Genomic DNA, 27,153 nt, shown 5'->3' with positions numbered 1-27,153 from the left:
ATCTTATTAAAAATTATAGGAAAGGCTTTAAGGTAAAATGGCCTTCGTTTGTATTCTAGAGCAGTACTTGCCAGTCCCATTGAAACTGGTTATTTCTCCAGCTCCTAGGGGTTATTTCTACAGCTGCTGGGGGGGTAAAATGATGAGGCTACTGGCTGCCACTGGTGACTGGCCTCTTGTGCTTGTAACCCATTTGTGCTTGTCACGTCCATTGAGAAGGGCTGTTTTATGCTTTGAATAAGGAGGGGGGCGGTCACAATGTGAATAGTTTTTTATTGTTAACATAATGTTCATACAGAAAAGTGCACAGATCTTAATTGTAGAAGTTGTTTTCTCAGTGTGAATACATGCATGTAACCAGCATCTAGACTAAGAAGTAGCATCACCAGCATCCACGTAACCAGCATCTAGATCAAGAGAAAGTGTCACCAGCATCCACATAACCAGCATCCAGACCAAGAGACATCACCAGCATCCATGCATCCGGACCAAGAGAGAGCTTCACCAGCATGCATATAGCCAGCATCCAGACCAAGACGCAGTTACCTGTGTCCACGTTGTCAGCATCTAGACCAAGAAATAGCATCACCAGCATCCATGTAACCTGCATCCAGACCAAGAGACAGCATCACCAGTGTCCACATCCATGAGCTCCATAGGCTTTCCTCCAGTTATCACTCCTTGCTAGAGTAACTGCTAGCCTGACAAGTTTTCCGTTTTAATCACCTTAGCCTTCAAACTCTCGAGCTCTGTGGGTTCTTTCATGGTTGTTCTAGACGAGCCAAGTCCCGGGTATAAACCAAGGGGCTGCTGACCAGACATGCCAGAACCGACCGCAAAGGATGTGGTTACGTGTGAGAGGCTGGAAAACAGACTCAGGTCAACTACATCATCCTACTGTTTCTTACCAGGGCAGATGGGACTTGTCCTTGATGTTAATAGCTGCCTTTTATTGGGTTCTTTTTATATGTCAGGCACTAGACTAAAACCTTCATAGGAGTCATTTTCTTACTTAATCCTGGTGGACATTTGTGGAAGTACTAATCACTTCCAAACTTCAGGCTGATTTAATATCATCAAGGCTTAATTCTCCCATGAAACCCAGAGCTCTGCCCTTGCCTGGTCCTAGTAAGTGCTCCATGAATGTTGTCAAATAGTGTGAAATGACAGGCAGAGAGAGGCAGATTGGTTATTAACGAAGGCTCCAGTTCCCTCACCTGCGTTATTTCATTGAAGCCTTGTAACAATCCCGGAGAAGATGTACTGTGGTTCCCACCAGTTTTCAGAGGAAGAAACAGACTCTGTTAGTCACAGAAGATGGTTCCATAAGGTCTCCAAGGTCACTCACTGAGTGGTTGAGTCCAGATCTTTCTGATTCTGAGCTTTCCTAGCTACTACCCTTCGCTGTCCTTTACCAACCCCTTCCGTTCAAGTCACATTCAACATTTTCTCCTTTCTCCTTAAGTACTTCCCTGGGCGTTGGCGGTCTGTCTGCTCTCACCTCTTGTATACACCCACAGAGCACCTGTTAGAGGTAAAAACACTATTATTTGGTAGGACCCTTCCCCTTGCCGAATAACTCTGGGTTTCTCCCTGTAGAAACCCAGAGTTGAGACAGTTAAGTTCTTGGCCAAGAGGTTGCTTTCATTGAAAGGGCGTGAGTATGACAGTTCTACAAAGGAAGGATCTGTTTAGAAGGTAAAGAGTAATTGGTCTTGATGGAGCCCACTTTATCTAATCAGCGACATGAGAGACTTCGGAAGAAAACACGTCTTTGTTTTTGCAGCGCACTTTCTTTCTGCCTCTCCTGTCGTCTGAGTGAGGAGCAGGGTAGGAGCCATTGGACTGGTTTCTGAAGACGTAGATGGGGAGCTGAATGTCCTGCATCTTGCTGCCCTCTGGATGTCGGTGGACCTTTCCACATTGTGTCCTGTAGTGTCACCAGCTGGGAGAGCACACAGCTAGCTGTGGCCTGCTGCCAACCACCTGCTCAGCTCCAGCCAGCAACCTGTGTAACCATGAAACCTGGGATTTGCAGTCTTTGGACAGAAGCAGGAGTGCAACCAGTTTCAGGCCTCCGTCACTAGTGTTAGACTCCCCCCAGAGCTCTGTTTTTGGTAAGCACCTTCCCTGATTTTAAAAAGAAGGCACTAGAAGGAAAGAACTAGAAACGTAGGCATCAGCTCACTCTTTCTGGACGTAATAACAGCAAGAAATGTATTAGCTTTAGGAACTTTAGTGGTAATTGGAATAGATATTTTTGTGAAAACCTATGATTAGTAAGACAAAGATATCTACATGTGTAGGAGGACCCCTGGGGGAGTGAGGTAGATAAGATACCTCATAGGTACCTAGGTGTTTAATCCTTTTACCCATTTTCCCTAATCTGCATCTGCTCAATTCCCTGAAAGATAGAGGTCTATAAAATGGCAAAACTTGTTTTAGTGATAGGGGAAGATCAATAAGCAGAACTGTGAAGAGTCTGCCCCATTTTCAGGAGTTGGAGAGTCAGCAGCTGTGTTCTGGTTTTCTGTGGGCTAATGCTCAGGTCCGTGGGCGTCACCTCTCTGTGCCCATGGCATGGGGGAGGGAGGAGCAGGGATGAGGGCAGGCGCTATTCCAGAGCCAGCTAGGAGAGCAGCACTGGTAGGTGCCGAGGGTGGGAGTATAGCAGCCCATGGATACAGGGAAGCCCCTGCAGAGAATCAGGGATCGCTTATTTCACCATCAAAAATGTGGTGTGTTGACTGAGACCAAGTGTGGCAGAGCAGGCTTTGAAATTAGTATTTGAATCCAGCCTTTGCTGCTTAACTAGCTGTGTGACCTTGGGCAGCTTAATCTCTCTGAACCTCAGTTCCCTCATCTATTAGATATAATATCCACCTCAGAGCATGGTTTTGAGGATTCCGATAGTAACATGTAAACTACTTACTTTGTGCTAAGTATTTTACACATACTAGTTTACAGAGTCCTTATAATCCCACGAGGCAGGTGGTGGTATAATCCTCACTGTGCAGTCTAGCAGATGGAGAGACAGGTTAAGGAACTTGCCCAAGGTCACACAGCTAAGAGATAGTGAGCTGGGGTGCTGAGCCTAGGCAGTCTCTCCAGAGCCCCTGCTCTCACTTGCTGTGCTGTACTGTGAGGTATATCTAGCACAGGACTGGATACGGGCAGTGCCTACTCTGTGGAGACTGTCCCTTGCAATGTCATTGCTGCTGCCATCTGCCTGCTCCCTGTCCTTGAGTGTTAGTGTAAGTGGCACATCCTAGGATCCCAGAACGATTCCTGGTAACTAGTTCAGCACCAAGAGCCTGTGAAGATAATGCTAACCATATGGGTTGTAAATACCCAGTGTGCTGGGTTGAGAAGGAACCTGAGCCCAAGTTTTGGGTAGAGTGGGAAGGAGCAGCCTAATCATTTATTTACTTTTGCCTAGCGTGAGCAAGGGAGCCTATTTGTCCTCCCTAATTTAGCCTGACCCCATTCATTTTGAAGATGAAAACATCTCAGGCCCAGAGGTGATAGTGATTTGCCTAAGGTCATATGGCTAGCTCTGGGCAATGTGTGACTAGACAATGGTTGGGACAATCATTTGCATACCTACTTGTGTCAGACTCTTCAGGCAAGTGGGACAGCCTGCCTTGTGGCCTGGCTAATTGTTGTCTCACTGGGTTCATGTTTGCCTGTAGAGGTGATGAGGGTCCTGGGTTTGTAATCCTGGTTTCGGCCACTCATTAACCTTGGGACATTTACTTAGCATCTGTGTGCTTCAGTATTAAGGCGTATGCATCCCTATGTGCCTGGGACTTTTTTGGGTTTAGCGCTGAAATCCTTGCATCCCAGAAACCTCCTCAGATCCTGGCAAACTGGGACAGCTGGCACTCAGTTTCCTTCTCTATAAAATGGGGATGAGAATTGCTCCTTTTCCATGGAGCTGCTTTGAGGATTAACTGATTAATTTTGGGTAAAGCACTGAGAAGTAGAGTTTAGGACATAGTAAGTCCTCAGTATATGTTAGTTGTTTATTGTTGTGCTTGTTTTCATGATTTTGGGAGCAGAAGGGTCCCTGGCACAGAACGGGTTCCTAGAGCTTTACTGTCATCATCCCAGCCATCATGCCTTGATCATCTGGTCGCCTTAGCCAAGGGCTTGGGATATTTTCCTTCTACTTGAAGTAGTCAGTAATAATCCTGAGCCTGAGAATGTCACAGTCACTGTAGTCAATTCACATGACACTTGGGGAGCATCTGTTGCACATGACATAGTTTACTAGCCTGTTTTTGGGGGTTCAGAGAGGAAAGCGTAGTTGCTTCTGTCTGGGACAGTGGGGATGGGCAGCCATGGTTGTTAGCAATTCTAGTTTAATACTGTAATCCTCATGGAGAAAGTGGGACTGGAATATAGGTGAGAGAGAAAATAATAGCAGCTGACATTTATTGAGCAGATTGTTAAGGCTTCGTGTACATTATCATTATTGTTTATGTAACCCTGTGAGGTTGTTACTGCATATCTGTGTTTTTACAGATTGGGACATCGAGGTTTTGAGAGGTGAAGAAACTTGCCTCAAGTTCAACCAACTCAATTCCAAAGCAGGTCTCACTGACCCAGAGTCTATATTTTTTCTTTTTCTTTTTTTCTTTTTTCTTTTTTTTGTCTTTTGTCTTTTTAGGGCCACACCCACAGCATATGGAGATTCCCAGGCTAGCGGTCTAATCCTAGCTGTAGCTGCTGGCGTACACCGCAGCCATAGCCATGTCAAATCCGAACCGCACCTGTGACCTAAACCACAGCTCACGGCAACGCCGATCCTTAACCCACTGGGTGAGGCCAGAGACTGAACCCGTAACCTCATGGTTCCCAGTTGGATTTGTTTCCGCTGTACCATGATGGGAACTCCCAGAGTCCACATTCTTACTAACCACAAATGCTTTATAATTTCTTCTGAACGAAAATAAAATTTGAGTTTGGCCTGAAAGCTAGGCAGGTCTCAAGCAGTGTCTGTGGCTAGGAATGGGAAATGACATAGAAGAAATGGTTTGAGTGAAAGCATGGAGATGGGAGAGTCGGGGAGTGTTTAAAAAGTCAAAGAAGTGTGTGTTCAACAATAAATCTGGATGAATGAGCTTTGTTTATTTATTTATTTTTTTTTCTTTTATTTTTATTTTTTAGCTATTTCTTGGGCCGCTCCCGCGGCACTTGTCTTTTGTTGTTGTTGTTGCTATTTCTTGGGCCGCTCCTGCGGCATATGGAGGTTCCCAGGCTAGGGGTCAAATCGGAGCTGTAGCCACCGGCCTACGCCAGAGCCACAGCAACGCGGGACCCGAGCCGCGTCTGCAACCTACACCACAGCTCACGGCAACGCCGGATCGTTAACCCACTGAGCAAGGGCAGGGACCGAACCCGCAACCTCATGGTTCCTAGTCGGATTCGTTAACCACTGCGCCACAACGGGAACTCCTGGATGAATGAGCTTTGAACTTTAAAGCCAGTTTGCTCCCCAGTCCTGTATCTTTTTGTCCTTCCACACCTGGGGCTCCCCTTTCTTGCTTGTCTCCTGTTCTCCATCTGCCTGGTCTACCCTGTCCCCCCGCCTCCCCCTTTTATATCGCCAGTGCAGTGGCTCGTGGCAGTCCTGCAGTGACGCTTTCCAATTTCACACTTACATGCTCCTGAAAGTACTCGTAAACTAACTCATATGTAAAACCAATAAAGGGTAATGGCACACATTCCTGTTAGACAGCAATTTTATTTGACTCCCTTTCTTCTGCTTTGATCCCCCTTCCTCCTGCAAACATAGTGCTTTGATCTTACCAGAAGTGGAAGCTCTCATGAATCCAGGTGTGGTGGAGCACTGTAAGCCTCGAGTAATGGGGATGATGGGGGCTTGTGTTGATTAAGCACTTACTATGTGCTGAGGCGAGCACTAAGTACTTTTCTTACATTGTCCTATTTAATTCACTCAACAGTCATGTGAGGTATGTCTTAATGGTTCCCTAATTTTATTTATTTATTTATTTATTTATTTATTTTGTCTGTTTAGGGCCACACGGAAGGCGTATGGAGGTTCCCGGGATAGGGGTTGAATTGGAGCTGTAGCTGCTGGCCTACGCCAGAGCCCACAGCAACAGGGGATCCGAGCCGCGTCTGCAGCCTACGCCACAGCACACGGCAATGCCAAATCCTTAACCCACTGAGCAAGGCCGGGGATTGAACCTGTGTCCTCTTGAATGCTAGTTATGTTCGTTTCCACTGAGCCACAAGAGGAACTGTGGTTCCCTAACTTTACAGATGAGGACATTGTGGCTCAGAGGAGAAAAGAGTGGTCACCTCTGCTCCACATTCATGTTTCCTTTTCCCATTGGCTTCCCCTATGCTAACATAGACTGCCAAAGTGTAGAGAGTGATTAGATGTCATCTGAATCAAACCCCTCTGTTTTTAACACCTGGAAACATGCTGAGAAGGGGAGGGACTTGCCCAAGATCATATAGCTGATTAACAGTAGAGCAGGAGCTGCAGTCCAGGTCTTGCAGCTCTTAATCCAATGATGGAGAAAAATCCCAGTCTTGAGTCTGAAGGGCTCAAGACTTGGGTTTGAGTTTTAGCTCTGCTGCTTAGGGACTCTGTGACCTTAGGCAAGCCATGTAGCCTCTCTGGGCTGCAGTTTCCTCATCTAGAATATGGGAATCATATTCTATAGACCTTGGAAGTCTATTGTGAGGATTAAATGGAGTCTTGCAAGCAAAGCAGCCAGAACAACGACCCTCTTGCTTGAAGCAATCCTTAAGTTGCCCTAGTGCAACACACATTGCTGATTCCCCATGTTAGGGACCATTGTTATTTCAGTTGATGTCTGCCCCACCTGCTTAGGTCCCATCATTACTTGAGGCTAAGTACCCCAGCCCAGGACAAGCCAGCAGAGACCACTAGCCATGGACCTTGACAGGCAGGTGTCCAGGCCTCTCTTCTTCACCTTATTAATTCTGCACTAGAGAAGAGTTGGAATGGCTGCCCCTCTGGCTATGTTGGGAAACCCAGTGGACTGTGAATCAGGGAGGAAAGGGCCTGAGTCTTTTGTTTGTTTGTTTTGGTTTTTTTTGTCTTTTTGCCTTTTCTGGGGCCGCTCCCGCTGTGTATGGATGTTCCCAGGCTAGGGGTCCAACTGGAACTGTAGCCTCTGGCCTACGCCACAGCCACAGCAACTTGGGATCCACACCTTGTCTGCGACCTACACCACGGCTTACAGCGATGCCGGATCCTTAACCCACTGACCAAGGGCAGGGATCCAACCCACAACCTCATGGTTCCTAGTTGGATTCGTTAACCACTGCGCCACAACGGGAACTCCCCTTTTTTGTTTTTACCCCAGATTCCCAGGGACTCATATACTGTAGGCACACACTAAATGCTTATTCAGTGAACAGATGGTTGACTTTTGCTCAATTCTCATTGCAGCATATTAATCTCTTTCTAAGATGAAAGTCATCCATGTTGTAGTTTACAAAATCAAAGGATTCTACAAAGTTGGTCACAAAATACAGTAGTTCCCTGTTTTCTCCATCTTTTCCCCTCCTAGAAATAACCATCTCATCTCTGATTATTTTGGTATTTAACTTCTGTCTCTCTGTGCTTGTTACTAATGCCAGATACTTCAATTCTAGGCATTCTGTATTAAATCCCCACTGTGGAAGCCATCCCTTACTCCCCTAATAGAGTTCTTTTATAATTTCAATTAGGTATTTACATTATTATGACTGTAAGTGCTGGTCAAAGCTGAGTCCTGTTTTAAGCAATGGTGGCTCTTTCTTTCCCTGACACTGTTCCCCTCAGGAGTGAATAATTATCTTGCCTTTTTCTCATGTTTGTTGTTTGCTTGGTTTTCTGTGTTCCCTTATCAATTTGACCTCAAAGCCTTCACTGCATGTCTCATTTCCCCCTAAGACATTGAGCAGCACTGGATATTGCATCCATTATATCACCCTGAGAAAGCTTCCTCCCTGGGCACCTCTGACCTCCACCCAGGACTGGTTGCCCAACAGCCCGGCACACAGGTCTCTCTGGGTTCCCTCTCACTGTCTTCCTGGAACTCCCCTTTCCCTCTCTTTGGGTATGGATCTCTCATTTGTCTTTCCTCTTGTCTTCCTGTTTCTCTATTTCCTCCCTTGTTTGGGTGAAATGCATCTTGCGGTAACTTACCACACACAGGATTCAGAACTCTTTCATTTTGTTCTCTTACTTTCTTAGTGGTTTGGCTGGTATGGTTATGTTTTTCATCCCCAGAATTTAGGCCTATACATTTCCAGAACTGAAAGCCTGCCAAGTATTTAGCACTTAACCATATTTCAGCCAGCCCCTCCCTCCCTTAATCTCCATTTCTAGAGGTTCCTTGTGCTGCTAATTTATTATTTTAAGTTTCTCCATCGTCAGGTTTTAAAATTCAGGTGGATTTTTGTTTTGTTTTATTTTTTTCAATGTACTTATGGCTTCTAAAACTTGGTTGTTTCCTCTCCAGTGTTTTCCATTCTGGAGGGTTTTTTCTTTTGCTTTTTAGGGCCACACCTGTGGCATGTGGCGGTTTGCAGGCGAGGGGTCGAATCGGAGCTATAGCTGCTGGCCTACGTCACAGCCACAGCAATGCAGGATCTGAGCTGTGTCTGTGACCACAGCTCACAGCAATGCTGGAACCTTAACCCAGTAGTTAGGCCAGGGATCGAACCTGCAACCTCATTGGTTACTTGTCGGATTTGTATCTGCTGCACCACAATGGGACCTCTGTTTTAGAGGGTTTAATTCTGTCTTAGAAACCATTTTCCTTCAAGATTTTTTTCTTTTTTTTCTCTTTTTAGGGCTGCACTCATGGCATATTGGAGGTTTCCAGAGGTCAAATCAGAGCTGCAGCTGCCAGCCTACACCACAGCCACAGCAACTCCAGATCCAGTGCTGTGACCTATACTACAGCTCACGGCAACGCCAGATCCTTAACCCACTGAGTGAGGCCAGGGGTTGAACCTGCATCCTCATGGATACTAGTAGGGTTCATTAACTGTGGCGCCATGATGGTAACTCCTTCCTTCAAGATCTTGAAGGCACTGTTGATGTCTTTCTAACTTCCAATGTTACCCTTGAGAAGTATGAAGCCATTCTGATGACTAACTCTTTGATCTGACTTTTTTCCCCCAACTTCATCACGATATAATTAATATATAACATTGTGTACAAGTTGAAGGTGTAGGACATGATTTGATATATTTATATATTGTGATCTGATTACCAATAAGGCCAGTTAACATATTAATCACCTTAGTTACTGGTTGTGTGTGTGTGTATGTGTGTGTATGTGGTGAGAACTGTAAAGATCTATCTTAGCAACTTTCAAGCCTAGAGTACAGTATTGTTAACCGTGATCACCATTCTGTTCATTATATCCTCAGACCTTATTTATTTTGTAATTGGAAGTTTGTACTACTGGCCACCTTTACCCATTTCCCGCTCCTCCTAGGCCTGACTTTGGCAACCATCAGTGTTTCTATGAGTCCATTTTTCTTTAGATTCTATATGTAAGTGATATCATGGAATACTTATCTTAGACCTGTCTTGGCATAATGTCCTCAAGTTTCATTCATCTTGTTGCAAATGGTAGGATTTCCTTCTTTATGACTGAATAATATTCTATTTTGTATATATACCCTGTTTTCTTTATCCATTCATTTATCAATGAACACAGGTTTTTCCCATGTCTTGGCTATTGTAAATAATTCTTCAATGAACAGAAGGTGTAGATATCACTTGGAGATTTCATCTGCTTTGGTTAAAACTTGTCTTGCATTCAAGGATTCATGTTACTTGGATAGTAAGACTTCGTTTAACCATCTTGAAATTTTCATTTCTTTCCTGCGTTTTTTTTTTTGCTTTTTCTTTTTTTTTTTTTTTTTTTGCTTTTCAGTGCTGCACCTGTGGCATATGGAAGCTCCTAGGCTCTGGGGTTGAATCGGAGCTACAGCTGCTGGCCTACAGCACAGCTCACAGTAACACCATATTGTTAATCCACTGAGCAAGGCCAGGGATCGAACCCACATCCTCATGGATCCTAGTCAGGTACATTAACCCCTGAGCCACAAAGGGAACTCCTCTTTTCTGTTTCTTTTTGTCTTTTTATTGTATGTTCTGGACAATTTCCTTAACTCTGTTTTCTTACCTTACCTTTCTATTGAGTTTAACTTTTGCTTTTTCATTAAAAACCCTATTTTTTAAAAGCTATTTTTGTTCTCTGATTTTTTTTTATCACCTCTTTTTAAAATGCAGCTCCTGGTTCTAGAGTCTAATGCAGAGACCTTCAGTTTTATCTTCTCTAGAGGAGAAATCTCTGGTCTCTTGCCAGGTTGAGATCTTGGCTGTTTTGCTGCATGAAGTAGGGAAACAGATCTGGGGAACTGACAGCTTTTTGAAGTGAATTTCAACCAGTCCACTGCATTCAGCTTCATTTCTAGAGGCAGCTTCCTTTCTGATTAGGTGCTGCTAACATATGATCCTCCAGTTTCCACTTCTGTTTTAAGATTCTCTTGTGAGGTTTGTTGTTGTTTTTTCCTCTATATTCAGCTTCTGTCATTTGGCTTTTTCCTTGCCTGGTCTCCATTCTGGTGGATTTAAGCCTTCAAACAAACGAAAACACCTTGGTGGTTGTTTTAGTGAGATTTCATGGAAAAGAGAAAAAAGATAATGAGTGTGTTTAACCAACCCTCTTTACCTCAACCCTTCATGCCTTACTGCTTACCTCTCTCTGGGACCCTCTGTGACTCATTGAGCCTCTTGCTCATCAAGATGATGACGAGGACATTGGCTTTCTCACTGTCACAGTGGTTCTGAGGTCACACTCTATGAGTAACTGCAGTAGGAACATTAGCAGGTCATTTCCAAGTAATCAGTACGTACGCACTTAGTGCAAAGCTGCTGGTTTGTGCCTCAAGACACGTCAATGGCCTGTAACTACAGACTTTGACTTTGGAACTGTGTGTCAAGATTTAAGAGGAGGAATTTACATACATGCACCTTGGAGGTTGAGTATATGTATATAACACAGTGCCTGTGGGTTTATATGCATATATGTGCACATACACACATCTCAAAAACCAAACGAGATGCATGAAAAATGTTTAGCCTAAAGTATGTTTAAATATTCATAATGTCTTCAAAGCAAAGCTGTTGGGGAGACTAAGACACGTGGAACACAGCTATGATAATACAATGAGGCTTGAAAAGTCACAGTCTTGTGCGGAGCTGACAATATTCAGAGTTGACCTAGCCCAGCTGCCTGCTGCCTGCTGTAATAAAAACTGTTTGGGATAAGTCATGTTCATTATAGCAAGATCAGATTACTATCTAGAAAGTATGGTACCATCTTGCCAATTTGAAGATAATTATATTTTAGGTTATACAGCTTATTTGGGGTAACTGATTCCATTTATTTTTCTCCATATTCTTCCTTATGTGAAACAAGTTTTTTTACATTTATTTTTATTTTTATTTTGCTTTTTAGGGCCACACCCATGGCATGTGGAAGTTCCCCAGCTAGGGGTTGAATCAAAGCTATAGCCGCTGGCCTACACCACGGCCACAGTAACATGGGATCTGAGCTGCATCCGCAACTGACGCCACAGCTCATGGCAACACCAGATCCCTCACCCACTGAGCAAAGCCAGGAATTGATCCTGCATCCTCATGGATCCTAGTTGGGTTCGTTACCACTGAGCTGCAAGATGGGAACTCCCTGTGTAATACAGTTTTAGAGACAGCAGTTATGTGGCACATGGATCAGTGCTCTCCCCCTTTGTACCTATGACAGACATTACTAATCAGTCACAGCCCTCATTCTCTCTAGGTCTGCATGTGAAGTGTCACAATCTTTTTCCATGCAGTGGTCATTGTGGCCACCAGCAGTTGATGGGGAGTGGAGTGGGGTGGCAGGCACACATGCCAGATGAAACATAAAAGCCATTTCTGGTTGCATCTTTTATCACCAGTCTCAGTTGAACATGCTCCAGTCCACATACTATATCCAGAACTGTATGGACACATTAGGGTAGAGTTTTGGCTTTTGTGGCCTAAAATCACTTCAGAAATCAATCCTGGTTTTTTTGTTTGTTTTGTCTTTTGAGGGCCACACCTCAGGTATATGCAAGATCCCAGGCTAGGGGTTGAATTGGAGCTGCAGCTGCCAGCCTGTGCCACAGCAACAACTGGATCCAAGCCGCATCTGTGATCTACACCACAGCTCAGGGCAGTGCCTGATCCTTAACCCACAGAGTGGGGCCAGGAATTGAACCCACACCCTCATGGATGTTAGTCTGATTCATTACTGCTGAGCCACGGAGCTCCCCAATTCTGTTTTTGTTTCTGATATCTCACCTCCCATGATTGTCCTGAGTTTTGACTTAAATTCCATGGGTTTAAGTGTTCCTGCAGTTGGTTTCTTAAACTGAACAGCATGCTTTATCCTATTACACATCACCGTCTTTTTAAGCTAAACAAGGGGGTCAGCAAACCCTGACCCAAAGACCAAATCCAGCCTACCACCTGTTTTTCTGAATTAAGTTTTATTGGACCACAGCCACACCCACAGATTTACACATTGTTCATGACAGCCTTCACACTAAAAAGCCAGAGTTGAGTATTGTGACAGAGACTTTCTGGCCTACAAAGCCAAAAATATTTGGCAGACTCGTCTGTACCCTGTGCAATTGTAGGCTAAAATTAGCAGTGGGTGTGAAGCTGATTCCTTTAAGAGTGATTGCTGGGCCCTGGAGGTGCTGTCTTCTGTTGACTACATGAAGATATTTTGTACCTCAATTAAGTACCTGTTTTTACATATGATTTTCTGAGTATATGAGATTTCGTGAAAGAGAATTTGCCTTGAACAGAAATTTCAAGGCAGAAATCTTTGGGTAAGATCCAACCCACAGCTGTTGTCTTTGTTTTACACAGTGAATTGTAAGAAATTAACTAAACATTTATTTTAAATTGAGAGGTTTTTTTTATCTTCTCCTGAGTGATTAGCTAACTTTGCAAGGCTGGATTTATTGTCCTACAGAGGCACAATGGCTGGAGTTGAGTAGAAACTTCTTCCTTTAGGAGTTCCCATTGTGGCACAGCAGGTTAAGGATCCAGTGTTGCTGCAGCTGTGGCTCAGATTCCATTCTTGGCCTTGAAACTTCTATGTGCTGTGGGTGTGGCAAAAAAAAAAAAAAAAAAAAAAAGGAAGAAAGGAAAGAGAAGAAAGAAAAAGGAAGGAAGAAAAGAGAAAGAAAGAAAAGAAACTTCTCCCTTTAGACAGCATACTCTCTCTCCTGGTAACCAGTCTCCATCATACCTATTATCTCCCAAACACTGAAGCTGTGTCAGTTACTATTTAAAATGTCCCATTTCAGGAGTTCCCGTTGTGGCGCAGTGGAAATGAATCCGATTAGGAACCATGAGGTTTCAGGTTCAATCCCTGCTTGACCTCACTCAGCGGGTTAAGGATCTGGTGTTGCTGTGAGCTGTGGTGTCGGTCACAGACACAGCTCAGATCTGGCGTGGCTGTGGCTATGGTGTAGGCCCGCAGCTGAGGCTCCAGTTAGACCTCTAGCCTGGGAACCTCTAGTGTGGCCCTAAAAACAAACAAAAAAATAAAATGTCTCATTTCAGTCATTTACTCTGCCCTCTGATCTTTGTAGACATTTGAATTTGCAACTTCCACATTCAGTCAAGAGAGGTTTCCAGCTGGGTATAAGGAAGAACATCATCTATAAGATGAAGCGCACTTTACAATCATGTTAACTGAATTGATAAAAAGCCTTAACTCCCTTATTCTATGCATTTTTAAGGAACTTATCTTTAAGTCAGAACAGGACATTTAAGAATAAATGGAAGAAAAGCCGTTTATTTTTTTCTGGGCATATGGAGGTTCCCAGGCTAGGGGTTGAATTGGAGCTGTAGCTGCCAAGCCTTTGCCATAGCCACAATAACAAGGGATCCAAGTTGTGTCTGCAACCTACACCACAGCTCATGGCAACACTGGATCCTTAACCCACTGAGTGAGGCCAGGGGTCGAACCCGCATCCTCATGGTTACTAGTCGGGTTTGTAACCTGCTAGTACAATGGGAACTCACCAGAAAAGCAGTTTTTAGTACACTCAGATTCTTTTCCCATATGCATTATCACAGAATATTGGGCAGAATTCCCTGTGCTGTATAGCAGGTCACCATTGGTCAGTCATCAGTACCCACTTTTAAAATTCCAACTAACTCTGCACTCTTTTTTTTTCCCCCCTTTGGCTACATCTGCAGCATGTGCAAGTTCCTGGGCCAGGGATCAAATCCATGCTGCAATTGCAACCTGCAACACAGCTTGTGGCAATGCCAGATCCTTAACCCACCCCACCAGAGGGAAACTTCTGGACTCTCATTTTTTTTTAATTTAATTTTCTTTTATTTTTAATTACTCAGTTAATTTTATTACACTTATAGTTGTACAACAATCATCACAACCAAATTTTATAGCATTTCCATCCCAAACCCTCAGGGCATGCCCCCCAACCCCCTAACCTGTCTCACTTGGAAACCGTAAGTTTTTCAAAGTCTGTGAGGACTCATATTTTAAAATGGGTGTGACTCCTATAAAGGGGAACAGCAAATAAGAGAATGGATAACTTACCAGAATGTCTAGGAGTTCCCATCGTGGCTCAGCAGTTAACGAACCCGATTAGCATCCTAGAAGCTGCAAACCATTTGTTCTTTGCTTTCTGAACTCCTGTTTCAGTACTGTCTGGTATATAGTAATGCTTACAGAATGAAAGCTTGCTCCTCCTATGATGACATTTACAATTGTTTATCTCAGTCACAAAAAGTAAGGTGCTCGTGGAAAAGGGGTAGAGCATTTGATCCTTTTCTGGAAAGTGTGTTTTGTTTGGGCTTTCTGAAATAGGCTGCAGTATCTTCCCCTTGCTAACTTCGTTCACAACAGGTATGAGAAAAATAAGACAATCAGATCTATCATCTCCCCCACCCCCAGTACACACATATAAACACACACACAGTGCATTTCAAAGGGAACTACAAAATACACAGCATGTTGCCATCACACCAAAGTCATTCTTTGAGTCTAGGAAACAATGTTTCTTGGCAGCAAACTGGACAGCATTTAGGTGTTGTGGGGCCAAGGAGAAATCTCCTTTCCTGACCACACTACTCCATATTAATATTATTTCTCCTTCAGGCTCTTAGCACCTGCTCTCTATACTACTCACTTGGCAGGTAATCATGCACATCTCATGTTCTGTTATTTAAGTCTTATTTTTAACCTTCCCTCTGTTAGTTTCTCTATCTCTCTACCTGACTGGTCATACAAAAATTGAAAATAAGAAAAGGTAGATAATAGCATGGTTCCTTGTACCTAGTAAGTCTGCTTATTAGCCTACTCCAGAAACATGCCTTGAAACAAAACTTGGGTCTGGTTAATTTACTTGGAAGGTGATCCAGTGTAACTCATTGAGGGAATAGGAAAGTGAGACAGACGAAGAAAGACAGAAGAGGGTGTGATAGAGAGTGGCTCGCTGGTTTGGGCAGTCCTGTCTGGGGACTGTCTAAGATAGGTTGGTCCAATAGATATATAATGCAAGCTACAAATAAAAAAGCCATGCGTATGTTTTAGAATTATCTGGTATGAGTTCCTGTGGTAGCTCAGCGGTTAGTGAACCTTACTAGTATCCACGAGGACTCAGGTTCAACCCCTGGCCTCACTCAGTGGGTTAAGGATCCGGAGTTGCTGTGGCTGTGGTGTAGGCTGGCACCTGTAGCTCTGATTTGACCCCTAGCCTGGGAACCTCCATATGCCACAGGTGAGGCCCTAAAAAGACAAAAGACAAAAAATAAATTTTCCTGGTAGCCACATAAAAATAGAGAAACAGATGAAATTAACCTTAATACTTTCATTTAAACCAGTATATCTAATATATCACTTTAGCATATAATCATAAAAATTATGTGTGGGTTGATTGAAAATCTTTGGATTCCTGACATGGCAACCTTTTCTTCCTAGTTTTGGTATCAGTGTTAAGGAATGTCATGTATGGTTACACAGGTTGAGCACTGCATAGCTCTAGGGTGCACCAGTCACCACTCAAAAGTCTACTGTAGGCTTTTGTAGACTGCAGTATGCCTGGTGCCCCTAAAGTCTTGCAGTGCCCAACCTGTGCAACCCGTTGTTCAAGCGCTGTCAGGTTCTTACCTCTTGATTATTACTGTGCTCATCACTTTGGAGAAAGAATAAAGGATTGTTAGAGCAGATGTATTCACTTGGGCTCAGCTACAATATTCTGTCTTCTAAGGGTCACTAAACATTTCAAGCACCTGACACCATTTCCCTGCAAGCCAGCATCATGAGTAATCGACAGAAGCCAGCACCTCCGGGTCCCTGCAATCACTCTGAAGGAGTCAGTTTTATTATACCCACTGCTAATTTTAGCTTGCAATCTGCAGAGGGTACCAATGGGGTTTGTTTTTTTTTTTTTTTTTTGCCAAGCACCTTTAAGAGACATGGTTTGGAAGTGGCTCGTCTAGGTAGGGGCTCAAGCTGGGAGAGAACAATGGCTGTGGCTCAGAGCTTCCACCCCAGGGCTAGGCTTCCCCAATCTCTTTTGCCCAGACACCACTTTCTCTACTGGGCTTCCTCACCTTGGTCACCCACAAGATGTCTGGCTTCAAGAGCCAGTGAACTCTGGACACCTAAGGTCAGGCTGTCAGTCACAGAGGAGCTCTTAGTTGATTTCACTTCTCTTTCATTTGTTCCTCTATGGTGGCAACAAGCCATGCACGTAGAATCAAATTGATCCAATTGGTAGCATCTAGAAAAAATATTCAAATCAGTTTTCAGGCAGGTAGTGGTGGAATTAATTGAATTCAGAATTGGAAATCAACTCAGAAATTGAGCATGCCAGCCATTTCTTGTTACAGATGGTTGCAGAATCTGAGAGGTTGAGGACTCATTCAGGGTCACACAGTGGGTTAGTGACAGATTCTTTGTGGAAGGGACTCTGTCCTATTTACCTCCCCAGTGCATTGTGTCTGGCACACAGTTGTTTGTGGAATGAATTGATGCATTTTAGGCCAAAATATATATAGTTTTTTTTATTTATCTATGTAATGCGTGTTTGTTGGTTTTGCAAACCCAGTATCCATCAACCTCCTGCTTAAGGTACATCTCCTTGCAGAGTGCTGGGGGAAGCCATGTGATCCAAGTATGGCCAATCAGAGCATTCCATTTTCCAGGCCACAGTGATGTGTTCAATGATCGACTTGTGGTCCAAGCCATACCAAGCATAGCTTAAGCAAACTCAGTCCTCGGACTTTGTTTTAGCCATGCTCTCACCAGCAGGGAAGAGGCAACCTGAGAATGAAGCCAATGCAGAAGAGAGCAGCACTGAGAGCAGCAGAAAGCACTGCAAACTTTTAATGATGGCAGTTGACCACCAAATCCATGTGCATCCAAACTCAGTGTCTATCCCTGGATTTTTCAATTATATGAGATGATAATCCCTTCTTAAAAAAAAAAAAAAAACCACTTAGGTTTTGTCATTTGCACCTGAAATCAAATGACAAACTAGCTTAAAGCACCAATGAAACAATCTATAGATTAGCTAGTATCTATAACATCTCTTTGGATGTTCACCCTCCCAGGAGCCCAGGGAAAGTGGTCCTTTCCCAGTTTTAGGTGATAAATTTTGATTAGCCTAGACCTAACATGGTGATTTTTTCTTGTTGCCAATGATTGCTTTAGGCAAGAGCAAATGATTCAAACCTGGTGAACAGGGGGAAGTTTCCTGCCCAAATTCTGGGATAGATTTTATTCTTAGGTACAAAGAGGTAAACTGCCCTTTCCTGCCTTTATATGCAGCTGTATGAGTATTTGATGCCTGGATCTGCAGCAGTCAGCTTGAGTCCATGAGGAGACACGTCTAAGGATAGGAACCAGAATGTTAAGGGTGGTAAAAGCAGGGAGATGAAAAAAGCCTGTGTCCTTGGTGATATCATTGACTAATTAACCCTCATTATTACCAGACTTTAACATTTTTGAGATATCTTTATTTATTAACCCCTTTTCATTTAGCATGATGTTACTAGGAGCCAGAAGCAACTTGATTGGAATAACTTTAAATATATATATGTATATATTTGTGGCTATAAAAAAAGAAAAATATATGTACATATATACAGACATATTTTATATACAAATGTCAATATATAATATATATACATATATATATTTTATTGGCTTCATCCTTAGCATATGGAATTTCCTGTGCCAGAGATTGAATCCAAGCCACAGCTGTGATCTATACCATAGCTGAAGCAACTTAGGATCCTTAACCAACTGAAGCTGCGGATCAAACCCATGCCTCAGCAGCAACCTGAGCCACTGCAGAGACAATGCCAGATCTTTAACCCTCTGTGCTACAGTGGCAACTCCATATATATTTTTGCTTTTTAGGGCTGCACTTGTGGCATATGGAAGTTCCCAGGCTAGGGGTTGAATTGAAGCTGCAGTGGCTGGCCTATCCCAGCAGTGTGGGATCTGAGCACAGTCTGTGACTTACAGCACAGCTCATGGCAATGCCAGATCCTTAACCCACTGAGTGAGGCCAGGGCTTGAACCCGCATCCTCATGGATACTAGTCAGGTTGGTAACCGGCTGAGCCACGATGGTAACTCCTTAAAATATATTTTTAAGTAGAAAAGAGAAGTGAGAACTTTGATGGGATCTTACAGGATAGACCAATATGTAAAATAATTATATGCCTTAGGAGTTCCCTTGTGGGGATTAATCTTCAAAATTTATAAACAATTTCTGCAGCTCCATACCAAAAAAACAAACAACCCCATCAAAAAATGGCAGAAGATCTAAACAGACAGTGCTCCAAAGAAGACATATGGATGGCCAAGAAACACATGAAAAGATGTTCAGCATCACCAATTATGAGAGAAATGCAAATCAAAACCTTACACCAGCCAGAATGGCCATCATCCAAAAGTCTACAAACAGTAAGTGCTGGAGAGGGTGTGGAGAAAAAGGAACCCTAGTACACTGTTGGTGGGATTGTAAATTGGTGCAACCACTGTGGAAAGCAGTATGGAGATTCCTCAGAAAACTAAACATAGAACTACCATTTGATCCACCAATCCCACTCCTGGGCATCTACCCAGAGAAAATCACGACTCGCAAAGACACATGTACTCCAATGTTCATTGCAGCACTATTTACAATAACCAAAACATGGAAACAACCTAAATGTCCATCAACAGAGGAGTGGATCAAGAAGATGTGGTATATATACTCAATGGAATATTACTCAGCCATTAAAAAGAATGAAATACCAGCATTTTTTGCAACATGGATGGACCTAGAAACTATCACGCTAAGTGAAGTCAGCCATACGATAAGACACCAACATCCAATGCTTTCACTGACATGTGGAATCTGAGAAAAGGACAGACTGAACTTCTTTGCAGAACAGATGCTGACTCACAGACATTGAAAAACTTATGGTCTCTGGAGGAGACAGTTTGGGGGGTGGGGGGATGTGCTTGGGCTGTGATATGGAAATCCTGTGCAATTAGATTGTTATGGTCATTATACAACTACAGATGTGATAAATTCATCTGAGTAATAAAAAATAAAGTCACCAAAAAAGTTCCCTTGTGGCACAGTGGAGTAAGGATCTGTCATTGTTACTGCAGTGACTCAGTCCATTAAGTAAAATGTGGTCTCTGCATACAATGGAATGTTATTCAGCTATAAAAAGAATGAAGTTCTGGTACATGCTGAAGTATAGGTGAACGTTAAAAACATTGATAAGTGAAGCAAGCCAGACACAGACGGACAAACGTTATATGTTTCCTCTTCTATGAAATATCTAGAATAGAAGATTCATAGGGACAGAAAATAGAGTAGAGGTGACCAGGGGCTGAGAGAGGGGAGGATGGGGAGCTACCGCCTAATACATACAGAGTTTCCATTTGAAAAATATATACATGTGAAAAAGTTTGGAGCTCTATAGTGGTGCTGGTTGTGCAGTTGAATGTAATTAATGCCATCAAATTGTGTGTTTAAATCTGGTCAGAACAGCAGATTTTAGGAGTACCTGGTGGCCTAGTGAGTTGAGGACCCCTAGTTGTCACTGCTGTGGCTTGGGTTTGATCCCTGGCCTAAGACCTTACACATGCCTTGGGCATGGCCAAAAAAAAAAAAAAAAAATCAGACTTTATGTTGTATATACATTTTAAAAATTACAATAAAAAAGTAAACAAACTTCAAATGAGTTAAAGTCATAAACTTTTGCCAAGTCCTGTAGTGTTGGGTGCACTGTGTTACCAAGATGCCGGGACCTATGATGGAATTTGAGGGGATGGAGTAGGTGGGGTTTGGGGGCTGTTCTGAGCATTAGGATCAGCACCTCTGGGGCCGTAAGACGACCGTGTTAGAGGACTAGGTTCTGTGGGCTCCTTGCCCTGTACTAAGCTAAGGTCTCTACATAAGCCACTTCATTTAACTCTTGGAACGACCCTACAAAGTAGATGCTCATAGTGATCCCTTATCCTTGTTGTGAAATTGAGGTTTAGAGAAAGGGGCAGAGCCAGCACTCACCCAGACCTAGTAGATGGGTCCTGTGCTTTTAATCATTGGGCTCTTTTTTGCTGAGATTTGGAGCCAAATGCTTTCCATTAGATTAGAAAACCTATTTTGAGTATTTACTTAAACAGTAATAAAGGAGATGTGAGATTGTTAGTGGCTCCCAAGCAGCTCTGGTGTGATTGTACTTTTTTTTTTTTTTAAATCACATTCCATGGAAGATGTGTTTTCCTCTGCGTGATGTCAGTTAGATGAGAGAAGCACTTTTCCCAGGAGGAAGGCTGAAGCACATGGGCATTTCTGTGGGCCAGGGCGCTCCTGAGATGTGAATTTGCAGTTTCCTGCTGGGGCTTAGATGGCTATATCCAAATTTTCTTGTCTATCTTTCTGCCTTATTGGGGAGTGGATTATGGCACTTGATGATTTAATCTGTGTAATCTCTAGACAAAACATGTCTCCACTTTGCTGCCAGGAAAATGTTAATTTATTCTGCTTCTGAATCTACAGAGGTAAATGAAGTGATTGACAGTGCAGTGTGTGTGTGTGTGTGTGTGCGCACGCACGTATGCAGATACCCAAGGATCTGCGTGAAGAGAGGCAAACGTGGCTTAAATCTAGGAGTTTTAAATGGAAAGTTCTTGAGTCTCCTTTCAAGGACTACACCTCCTCTTCCTCGAAATTGTATGCAAAACTTTGTGTCTATAGCACGATTATATTTTGAAGGGTGCACAATATAGTGTTCCTCAGAACCTCAAAGGGATTTTAGAGAATGTCAGCCTGTAATTTTATGATGCCTGTTACCTGGCACGTCTTTCTCTGAAGAGCCACAATCGTCTTAGGTATGAGAGGTCCTTGATATTTGAGAAGCACCTTTATCTAGGTAAGATGCTGAGCTATGGGAATTGTTATTATTTTGAGCTTGTTAAGTTTGAAACTTGAAAAAGCCCAGCCAGATTGAAATAAACTTTGGCAGGATGAGTCTGTGCCTGCAGCCGGCTGTCTCCCTCTTCTTCCAGTTCCTTCCCCTCCTTCTGTTATGCTGCTCGAGCCCCTGTCCACCTTATGTGCTCCAGGCCTGGAACCAACTCAGAGAACAAATGAAAAGAACAGACAGTTTTCACTTTATTTGACTTATGTCTGGCACATTGTAGGAATTAAAAAAAAAAAAAAAAGATTAGTTTGAAAAAAAGCACACCCATCCAGATCTCTGTGAAATAGTTAATTTTTTTCCCAGACATAGAACAAGGAGAGATTACCTTTCTCCTTTTAGGCAGAACCCAGAGACAAGCTCAGATTTTACACATTCGCAGCCAGCAGGAAGCCATCAGAATGTGAGTGTCTGTGCTTAAAAAACAAACAAGGATGGAGGTTCCCTTGGGGCTCAGTGGGTTAAGGATCCAGCGTTGCCAGTGATGTGGCTTTGGTTACAGCTGTGGCTCAGGTTTGATCCCTGGCCTGGGAACTTTTGCATGGTGGGGGCATGACCAAAACCAAACAAACAAGTATAATTAGCTGAGTATTCAGCACATGCCATGCTTTGTAAGTGATCCTTTAGGTGCAGTATCTCTATAAGTCATCACAGCAAAACCATGTTAGAGATGAGGAAATTGATGTTTACAGAGGTGAAGCAATTTGCCTACGGTCAAATAGACAGCAAACATCAAGAGTCAGGCTTTGAAAGCCCAGTATTTCCATGATGCTGTGCCATTCATGTGAACCTCACATTTTCTCATTTGATAAGGAAGAACTTCTGTGAGAGAAGGACCATGACTTGAAGGTTAATAAATGGTATGATATATCCAGTGGATGTGTCTGTCTGTAATTCACTTGGGATTAGAGTCCTTCTGAAACCTTACTTCGAATACAAATCACCTGGGAATCCTACTAATGCAGATTCTGATTCAGCAAGTGGGTTAAGCTTGGAGAGGATCCTGAGATCCACATTTCTAACAGCTTTCAAGAGATTCTGCTGCTGCTGATCTCTAAACATTTTGAATAGCCAGGGTATCCAGTGCTAAGTTTACAAAGGACTTGCTCATACATGATCTCGTTTGATCCTCACCCAAGCCCTGTGTGATGTCCATTACTATTTCTACCTTAGAGATGAGAAACCGAGGGTCTGATTAGAAATAGCTACCCTGGGAATTCTCCTGTGGTGCAGCTAGTTAAGGATCTGGCTTTGTCACTACAGTGTGATCCCTGGCCTGGGAACGTCCACATGCTGCAGTTGTAGCAAAAAAAAAAAAAAGAAAAGAAAAGAAAAGAAAAAAAATGGCTACCCTTTTTAAGTGTTAGGTATTTATTTCCAGGGATGCAATTGCAAACAAGACAGATATGGAACTTATTTAAAGAAATTGACAGTCCAGGAAGGAAGACTCTGAATAATCATATTGGAAAACTTCTGAGTGTCTTCATGGATGTTACGCTCTGGTTGTTGCCATTCATCGTAAGAGGGAGCAAACCAGGCTTGGGACACGGGGGCATGATGAAGAACTTAGAATGGGCTCCTACAATAGGAACCTGTCTGGACAGTGATTATGGATTGGCAGAAAAAGAGGAGCCCACAAAAGGGAACAAGAAGCATCCATCAGGAAGGTAGGAGGAAAACCACAGAAGCTGAGGAAGGAGTGGTTCATCACTGATAATGGGATAAGCCAGTATTACCTGCCTCCTGAAAACCATGCTCCAAGAAGGGCACAATGTCAGTTCTATAGTATCCATGCCAAGAAATGCATATCCAGAATCTAATCCTGAGAAAGCATCAGACAAACCCAAATTGAGGAACGTTCTACAAAACAACTGTACTCTTCAAAAATATTTACATCTTGGAGTCCCCTGGTGGCCTAGCATTTAAGGATCCGGCATTGTCACTACTGTGGCACTGGTTCAGTCCATGGCCTGGGAACTTCTTTCTGCATGCCAGCGGGTGTGGCCAAAACATTCTACACCTTGAAAAACTAAGGAAATGTTCCAGATAAAAGGAGACTAAAGACATGACAACAAAATGCAATGTATGATTCTTGATTTGATCTTAGATCAGAATAAAATCACTATAAAAGACATAGGAACACTTTTAAATATTTTAAAACAGGTTATCTCTTAGGTAAGAGTTAGCTATAAACTGAATGTTTGCATCCCCTGCGAGATTCACATGTTAAATCCTAAAGCCCCTGAGGTGATGATATTTGGAAGTAAGGCCTTTGGGAGACGATTGGGTTATGAGGGTGGGGCCTTCATGAATGGGATTAGTGTCCTTATAAAAGAGGTTCCAGAGAGCTTCCTTGCCCTTTCTGTCTTATGAGGGGCACAGAAGATGCCCCTCATAAGATGACCGTCTATGAAACAGTGAGCCCTGCCTCACCAGACACTGAATCTGCTGGCACCTTAACCTCGGACTTCCCAGACTCCACAACTGTGAGAAATAAATTTCTGTTGTTTATAAGCCACCCGGTCTATGGTATTCTGTTATAGAAACCCAGAAGGGCTAAGACAATAATATTTCATCAATGTTATTTTTCCAGAATTTGATCATTGTGCTGTGATGATTCAATAGAAAGTATTTGTTCCTAGGAAATGCATTGAAGTATTGAGAAGTGAAGGGTTGTAATGTCTGCAGCTTACTCTTCCATGGTCCTGAAAAAAAAAAGGACGAACGTAAGGCAAAAAAATATTAATTGATGAATATGGATGAAGGAGATACGAGTATTTACTAATCTTACAACTTTTCTCAAGTTTTCTATAGAAAACTTTCCAAATGAAGTGTTAGAGAAGTGGTATGTACAGTGTAAATTCTTGGGAGAAGTCAGGTCAAGATAAATGTCAGAGGTGTCCATTGGATTTAGCAACATGGATTTAGCCTTGAATTCATGGCACTTATATTCTAGAAAGAAACTCATAAATGAATATATAATTACGAATTGAAATAGGGGTTGGAAAAAAAAACACAGAATGCCTGTGAGAGAATGACATGGATATAATGAGTGTTTTGGTCAGACCAGTTCTAGTGGAGTGGAGGGTGGAATAGCCAGCCTGCAGTGGCATGATCAGGGGGAAGAGGGTATGGAAATTGTGAGGGTAGATGCCTTCTCCTAGAAGCTTGGGTAAAGAGCAGGGATCTATAGAGAGCAGCCACTAGAGGGAGAGGTGGGGTTGAGGTGGAGTCAATGTGGAAACAGGAGAGTCAAGGAAGGTTTGGGAGAGGTGGTTACATTTCCACAGGGGTTTTGAAGGAAGAGGAATGTGCATCTTCTGTACATGGGGAGCAAGGCTGGGCACTGGGGAAATGGGTGTGTTTTGAGCATGGAATGGGTGGTGGTGGCATGATAGGGACAGCTGAGACAGCAGGTACGGATTAGATTTAGAAGAACTTTATGTTCCAGGCTGAGTACCTTAGCCTTGGCCTGGAGGGGTTAAACCTCTTATCTCATGTCTCAGCTGGAAGATCACAGGTTTGGAAGTGCAACCCTCATCCCAGTCTCTTCTATAGGTAGGAAAATGTGTTTTATGAAGTGCTCCTAGGTATTCCAGCCAGAAGCCAAGGTACCGCCCTTGCCAGCACCCTCTTCCAGCTCCCACACAGGGAAGCCCTTCTGTTCTACCTCCTGACTGTGTCTGTTTACAGTTCTCCACCTCCACTGCCGCCACCCTGGTCCAAACATGGTCATGTCCCCTGTTGCATCTTCTCCCTCTCCACTCACCAGGTGACAAGTTACTTAACTATGCAAATTGAACCACCTCCCCCTCCTCAAAAATGATTCTATGATTTCGTTTTATCATTCAGGGGAAATTGTGAAACTCTTCAGCATGGCAGGTCAGGTCCTGGCTTCTGCCTCCCTCTCCAGCCTTACTGTGTCCCTCCTGCCTCTTCTTTACTCAACTCCAACTTTAAGTTTCTTGGGTTTTCAATTCTTTGATGAGGCAAAGCTCTCTTCTGACTCTGGGTCTTTGTCTTTCACTCTCTTCCCTCTACCTCTCTTTTCCCTTTGCCTGATTAACCCCTGTATTGTTTTGATAGTGCTGCTGTAATGAAATAACCAGAGACTGAATGGCTTAAACAACATAAACTTGTTTTTTTCACAGTTCTGGAGGCTACAAGTGCGAGGTCTAGCTGTCAGCATCTTGGTTTCTTCTGAGGCCTCGCTCCTTGGCTTGTAGATGGCTGTCTTCTCCCTGGGTCTTATATACTCTTCCATGTGTGTGTATCTGCCTCTGAATTTCCTCTTCCTATAAGGACACTAGTCATATTGGATTAAGACTTACCCTGGAGTTCCCAATGTGGGGCAGCAAATTAAGACCCAAACAGTCTCTGTGAGGATGTGAGTTCGATCCCTGGCTTTGCTCAGTGGGTTAAGGATCCAGCATTGCCACAGTGGCAGTGTAAGTCACAGATATGGCTCAGATCTGATATTGCCGTGGCTGTGGCCTAGGCCTGCAGCTGCAGCTGCAGCTGCAGCTCCAATTTGACCCTATGGAGCCTCCATATGCTGCAGGTGTAGCAGTAAAAAGAAAAGAAGAGAAAAAAAAAGACCATCCTAATGATTCATTTTAATTTAATTGCCTCTCATAATACCATATCTCTGAATATAGTCATATCCTAAGGTCCTGGGAGTTAGGGCTTCAACATATAAATTTTGCGTGAACGCAACTCAGCCCATAACAACTCTTCTCATTCTTTAGATTGTGGCCTAAATATCACTTCCTTGAGAAGGCATTCCCTTATTCTACCCTTTCAATCCAAATTAGATTTCTGATTATGCTTGTATTCTTGTATATAATACTTTTCCCCCTTCAGTACCTATTTCATTTTGCAATTACTCATTCAGCTATGGGTCTCCACCTGGAATGTAAGTGACATGAATTCAAAGACCATATCTTCTCTGGTCATTGTTGTATCCTTAGCCGCTAGCGCAATTCTGCAGTCAGTGCAGATTGTTGAGAGAATGAATTAATGAAAAGTCCAGACACTGCACAGAATCCAGCAACTTTGCATCTGGTTAAACTGAGACTAAAACCACTGAAAGGAGAGATGGTTCTTACCTATGTTCAAAGATCTGCAGAACAAGTGATTTCACACTAACCATCAGTATCCCCATTTCAGTCTTTTGGCATGAAATGTGCAAACTGTGACTGGAAATTGATTCAAGCTCAGAGGTAGGCAGCTGGGAAGAACATTTTTGTAAAATTATTGCTGATGTGTGCTGTGACATAGCCCAGCATGGCACCACAGGCCGGTGTATGACCAAAACTAATGGCATTGGGCTTTTTGTTTAAAAGATAAGAAAATTCAGCCTTGAGTAGGGACTCAGAACAAATTTCATTCTCATTCAGTTGTTTTAGATGTTTGGATTTTGACTTGATTTGAACTGGTTTTCTAAGTGGATCCATTTGCAAATTTAATATTTAGGTTTTGTTAAGGTTTAGTGCATCAGTGCAGTTTTACTGTAGCTCTGGCTCATAGGGTCTCTAGAAGATCACTGTAATCTTCAGGCAAGAT

The 27,153-nt window shown here is 43.1% G+C and overlaps 1 protein-coding gene across 2 annotated transcripts in view; it reads left to right on the top strand.

Annotated features, from left to right (window-relative positions):
- Positions 1-27,153, top strand: part of SUDS3 (SDS3 homolog, SIN3A corepressor complex component) — a 73,348-nt gene that overhangs the window by 33,594 nt on the left and 12,601 nt on the right. Inside the window, exon 13 of one of the 2 annotated variants that reach the window (XM_047759680.1) lies at positions 339-4,667. The exons of the other annotated variant lie outside the window; for it this stretch is intronic. Coding sequence (XP_047615636.1) covers positions 339-357 — 19 coding nt within the window. The 3' untranslated portion in view covers positions 358-4,667. Of the gene's footprint in view, positions 1-338; positions 4,668-27,153 lie in introns of those variants that run through there. 2 annotated transcript variants of the gene reach the window in all.

This window comes from Phacochoerus africanus, chromosome 15 (genome assembly GCF_016906955.1).
Source record: "Phacochoerus africanus isolate WHEZ1 chromosome 15, ROS_Pafr_v1, whole genome shotgun sequence".
Classification (NCBI taxonomy): domain Eukaryota; kingdom Metazoa; phylum Chordata; class Mammalia; order Artiodactyla; family Suidae; genus Phacochoerus; species Phacochoerus africanus.
The sequence above is the reverse complement of the archived record's forward strand: the minus strand, read 5'-3'. Positions and strand labels throughout refer to the sequence as shown.